Raw genomic sequence first — 5876 nt, 5'->3', positions numbered from 1 at the left:
AAAAGAAAAAAGAAAAAAGAAAAAAGAAAAAAGAAAAAAGAAAAAAGAAAAAAGAAAAAAGAAAAAAGAAAAAAGAAAAAAGAAAAAAGAAAAAAAAAGAAGCAAGAAGCAAAATATTTCATCTCATCATGAAAGAGGTGAGAAAGATTCAGACTTCCACCAGCACTTCACATACAGGTCTTTGACATAACAGGAACTTTATAGGTTTACACTAAGACCATTTCTACTCCATAGAAAATAGGAGACTATGAAAAGTCCTTTTGTATATGTATCAGAATTTAAAGCTTTTTAAAGTGATCATTACCATTATCATGCTTAAGCTTGCTATACTGTTTTCTATCATCTGAAATTCTCCCACTTGGTTTTGGTGGGGAAGGGGAAAGAAGAGAACGGGAGAACAGCTGCTCTACAAAGTGCAGAACTGCATCTACCAACACGAAAAGCAAACTGCCTGTGCAACAGTGCCAGCATGACAAAGCAGGAAATGCTAATCTAAACTTTGGTTCCAAATTTGGATGTACACTCCACACAGGCCATTCCAGCGCAGTGTTTATGACCCTAAAATGCCAAGACAAAAGTCATACTTGAGGAATTTTGACTTTTGAAAGCAAGGAATTCCAGTAACAATCCTCAAACATCAACCAGAAAACAAAACTACTCAACTACTTAAAGAAAACAGAATTTGTCACTACTGAAGTACAATGTGTACAATGTTAGGGAAAGATATATATATATTTTTTTTAACTTCAGCAGACCTTTGGCATAAATGAGCACATAAGGAAGGAGTCTAAAATCTACAGTCTAAAATATGTGCTTTTTTCTTTCTTAATCAAAGCTTAAGCGTGCCTACAAATACAGTTATAATTGATCTCCTAAGCATGTTGTTTATATGTACTTGAAATATGGTAGTATTTTTGCCATTACATCAAAACATACTGATCTCTACAGACCAATGTGAAGTTTTATTGTGTGAACACATCAGCAATATTGTTACTGTAGCTACAAATGGGTTTAATCATACATTCAGAGAAAACTATAATGTAGCAGATAACCTAAGATTAGACTGTTTGATAGCCACACATGATATCAATAAAAGCCCTGGATAAAGTACATCATTTAAAAAAATTCCATTATATGCAGGATGCCTTTCAACTTCCAGGTCAGGAAAACAACCTTCCAGCCCTTAGCATATTTTTAAATGTCTCAAAATATCCTTACTCTACTGAATTCCATTTAGACTTTAGTTTGTTTCAAAATGTCTTAGTCATGGTTTTGTATGTATGTGACATGCATTGTAGGAAAAAACTTCCACCAGACTGAGCACAGGCTTGTAAGTCCTCATAACAGTATTTCTTGTATTAGCTTAAATTCAGAGTAGCTTATTCATCACTGTGAAGGAAAAACATCTATCCCAAACGCACTTGGATTACGGCAGTGTTGTAGTTTTCTTTTTTGTTTCACAGCAACTCAGTTAGCATGTGCTTTTGTTACATGAAATCTGTTTATCAAATTAAACTCATCTCTCAGCCAGTTTTACCATATCAACAATCACGATTGTCAAGAAGAAGTGTAAGATACTCCACTGAGATAAAGAGCCTATGCTTTTGGCAAGAGCAGTTTCTACCCGCAATACTAAAAGGAAATTTCATCCTGAATAAAATTTGAAGGTACAGTTATTAGTTAATATAAAAAAGCTTGATATCTCAACTATTTTGAAAATCCATTCAAATAAGTATATTTTCTCCTCATTTCATGTCATACTGACAGTAAGAGAATCAGAGTTTTAGCTATTTCAAACATCCACCAGATTAAAGTTTTGATACAGCTGTACTGGTCCTTTGCATACGAGTATTGAAACACCAGTGATACATATTTTAACCTACCTTAGCTTCATAGCTCAGCCTTAGAAACTTTACTACAAACTACAAAAAGTTCAGTATATAGGTGGCCCAACTCAACCACTTATTTACATTTTTGCTGTATTAGATAAAAGCTATGTTTTTCATGCTTTTTATTTCAGTGGAAATAATAGTTTCAGGAACACATTTATTGGTATTAACCCTTCAGTCAGTTATAACAAGCTGCATTTGTTTGCCTCATTCATAAAAATATTCAGTCAAATTGTGACTACAAATGTGCCGAACAAGCCATAGCTGCAAGATTCACCAGTGTATTACAGGAAGATAAGTAAAGGGCTAGTAAAAGGCTTGGTTTTTCAGAGTACCCAAAGCAATGGAGAAGCTGACTCGGGCAAAACATAACAAGAAAGACAATTAACTAAGTGCAAACTGGGCTAATGAAGTGCAATGTTTTGTGTGATACAATACTGAGCTTAGTGAAATTAATGTGCTTAAATTGCTCTCTTACTAAACACATCTAACTCCTGTGTGCTTTTCTGTTAAGCTTTTTATAAAAATACAGAAGGTGAAGAGGACCACTATTTCTAGCTAACACAAAAAGCTGACATCTTAGCTGAAGGTTCATTCTTCTGCTATCGTAATCAGCGCAAAGCACAGTACATGGAAAAGATTTGTAACTATTATTGGACTCAAGCAATATAATACAGAATTTATCAGACTGGAAGTGTTGTAGAAATTAATGGGATAGTCACCTTAAAAATATATATCCTTTCTAAAAACATAACAAGTTCACCTTAAGTATGTCAAAATATTTTCCTCTAGTTAGTTTTACTGCTTCCCTGTGTACTTGCTTATTGACAAAAATCTTCACAAAAATGTGGATCTAAACAACCCTTGATAAGACAAAGGGTTTATAAAGACTATAGCATTAAAATGAGAAGCAGTTTATGAAAAAATCTTCCAGGTTCTTGATAATCTAAATGTGTTGACAGTGTCCCTTTAAGATCTGAATGTGAGAAACTGTGGTCAGCTAATACAGCTGTACACTTGGTAACTCAATCATCATGAGCAACTGAGTCAGTACTTATTTACTGAAAAAGTAATATGATAAATAGAAATACTCATATTAAAGATGTGCACATTAATGTTGCAAGAAAATATGAAGCAGGAGCTTTTCCTCAATTTCAGAATGACCATTCAGCCATCACTCTTGTTCAGGAAGTCAGCTGATGGAGAACTCTGGTCTACTTCAAAAGAAATCAAGTGTAGTGAGTCACACTGCCRTTTAAACAAACAGTTCAATGTTAGCAAGGGGATAAGACATCACGCTGTTGGATGGCATAACCAGACAATCTCACCAAGTTTGTGTCATATCTTGTCATATGTACGTATACTAAAAATCTGATTTACAATTCATATATGAGAAACAAAAGTGGATCTCAGCAAATATTTTAGAAGCCTGTCAATCCATCAAAAATAAGAACATTAGCGAAAAGATGTTAAGCCAGAGAATTTTTTTTTTTAAAGAAAAGCTTATTAAATGTGTATATTTATTACTTCACACAATACCACACCTAAGATCATCTAAATATTGTGTTTTTGTAGAATTCTTTTCCTCCCATTCTAAGATAATCACTCTTCAAACACTTCTGACTGCTGTATTTTAGTTAAGTGAACAACTCAAATGTTCTGTGATGTTTATTTTTTTCAACTCTTCAGAAACAAAACAAGTGAATGAGCATTTTATGTTCAGRGTGGAAACTATTTCAAATATAACCGAGTATTCTGATCACTTTTATTATCCTGAATTCTTAAGTTTCTCATGGCATATATGTTTAAATACACATTTATCTTAAGCAAAAGTAAGTAACATCAACAATGGTGAGTTAACAAAGCATATTGCTCAAAGGCCAATGTGAACTTGAGGAAAGTTAACYGCACTGAAACTCATTCCATGAGTGCTGAAGGACCAGTTAAGTGCTCCTAAATTTAATCTGATTTATGAAAACCTGCTAGTTTGATTAGTAGGGCCAGAATGGGAACAAGAGACTTCAGATGATCTGGCACTTGCTATAAAATCTATCTATTATTGCAGGCACTAAAAAAGGTTAGCATCTAGTCACCTGACTGCACATTCGAGCATCTCTTCAACAGTCTGTTCCACRTGTGGAACAGAGCAACTAAAATACATAAGCAGGGGTGGGTTCAAGCCCTGAGAGAGACTGGTAATCAAAACAAACCAGACCAAGGAAAAAAACACTATTATACAGACAAAAGAGCAGCTATTTGCAGTAATGAACGCTAACCAGTCAAAACAATCATGACATGAACTCAGCTGCCCACTTGACTGAGTAGTTGAGCACAACTGGTTCTCCCAGAGCAAATTATTTGACATGGGCTTAATTAGAATTTTAACATCGTCAATAGCAATGGTAAAGGGCAAGTATTTAATGTGCGTGCCTAGAATGGTAAAGTTAAAAAAGTTTTGTATAGTTCATGTAACTGAACCAAAAATAATGGAAAGCAGAAGAGATTAGCACACAGATATATAAGAGGACAGCAGATGGGAACAGAGAGAGAAAAAAGCCATGTGTGGAACTAGCACTTTTTTTTTTTTTTTTTTTTTAAAGTTTCATCACTAAACTGGCATTTTAAAAATGTTTAGGCTCGCTTGATCACCTAGTGGCAAAGTCATACAATGCAACGTGAGAGAGATGAATTTCCTTCCCAAACAAACAGTGCACGTTATCACAGAGACTGTGCTCAGACTGGAGGGGACGACTTATTTTCACAACCACATACCCATGTTAAATACCAAGAGGAATAACTAATCGCCAGACAGGAGAGCAATATTTTCCATGAGAGCAACAAATGAAATGGAGAGATTCAAGTTAGTATGCCTTCTGCAAAAAATGCACAATATACTTGCCTGATACTAATAATGTCCATTATTATGCAGAATAAATCCAGGTTTGATCCAGTGCCAGAAAGAACTGGGTGTGCTTCCTAAAGCATATGTTTAATGTAAAGTTACTGGCTTATCGCAACTCATACTACTGAGCAAGAGAATGTTGGAATACTCCAAAAGATGTCCTGCTTTAAAGTGGCAGCTGCAYCACAGGCACTAGAAAAGCACAGCTTCAAGGCTCTGATACAACAGGCAGGTTTATAAAAACACAGGTGTTCAGAGAAAGTAGTAACTCACTGGAAAGAAAAGATTTTGAAAAAGACATGCTCTATTCAATATTTCTGAAACATGCAGCGCCTTTAGAAAAGCAGCTCATTCCTCAGAGTGTACTTAATTGACTATGCAGCACTGTATATGCAGGGAAAACTTTTCATAATCCCACCAGGCTTATCAGCTAAGGTTCTGAAGCATATGATTTGTTATGAAAAAAATGACAAAGTTTAACTGAAAAGGTCAACTTGAAGGCTAAGTTAGCATTTAAAAATTGAAGAATAACTGAAATAAAAAAGGAAAGTTGGGTTAAAAAAAATACAGTCAGCTGTACAATCAACSACATTTCCTCAAACTACCTGAACTCTGCTTTTCTTTTCAAGAAGCCCCATATTCAGCATTTCATGAAGATGCCATTTTGGACAACCAGTTAGCTGTCGTCCCTGGGAAGTTTGTATTTTATGATTTTTCCCCCTATTAATAGTCAACCTACCTGCCCATAGTTGTCTATGCCAGTTACTAATCTATTTAAATTTAACAAATCAAAAGCTGTCCTTAGGGACTGGCCAAGAGTCGTCAGTCCTTCAGCCTGAAGGTTTTTGAGTTCATTCATAAACGTTGCGTGGTTTTCCTTCCATCCGGCCTGAAAAGAGAAACGTGAGAAGACTTATGCTTCGGACGGGAGCTGCGCACAGGGTGACGCACGCCTTCCTCCCGGGGTGCGGAGCGGCGCCCTCCTCTCCGCGCAGCGAGCCACGAAAGGCTGCAGAAACACCCTGCGAGTTAGCAGGACTCGGCGTCGCGGGCTCCAAACCCTTCGCCCCCCGCCGCTCCCTCCC

At 36.1% G+C, this 5876-nt stretch overlaps 1 protein-coding gene across 9 annotated transcripts in view; it reads right to left on the bottom strand.

Moving 5' to 3' along the window:
* Positions 1-5784, bottom strand: part of INTS6 (integrator complex subunit 6) — a 48305-nt gene extending 42521 nt beyond the window's left edge. For 5 of the 9 annotated variants that reach the window (XR_003254829.1, XR_003254828.1, XR_003254827.1 and 2 more), the window contains exon 1: positions 5531-5784. Coding sequence is in view for 5 of the 9 variants with exons in the window: in XM_026073676.1 (XP_025929461.1) it covers positions 5531-5650 (120 nt within the window). In the remaining 4 variants the exon portion in view is untranslated. The remainder of the gene's footprint in view (positions 1-5530) is intronic. The other 4 variants (XM_026073674.1, XM_026073678.1, XM_026073677.1 and 1 more) reach the window with 3 other exon arrangements.
* Positions 5785-5876: the final 92 nt, after the last annotated feature.

The sequence above is a fragment of the Apteryx rowi genome, unplaced genomic scaffold, assembly GCF_003343035.1.
Source record: "Apteryx rowi isolate R43461 unplaced genomic scaffold, aptRow1 scaffold_372, whole genome shotgun sequence".
NCBI classification, from domain to species: domain Eukaryota; kingdom Metazoa; phylum Chordata; class Aves; order Apterygiformes; family Apterygidae; genus Apteryx; species Apteryx rowi.
The sequence above is the reverse complement of the archived record's forward strand: the minus strand, read 5'-3'. Positions and strand labels throughout refer to the sequence as shown.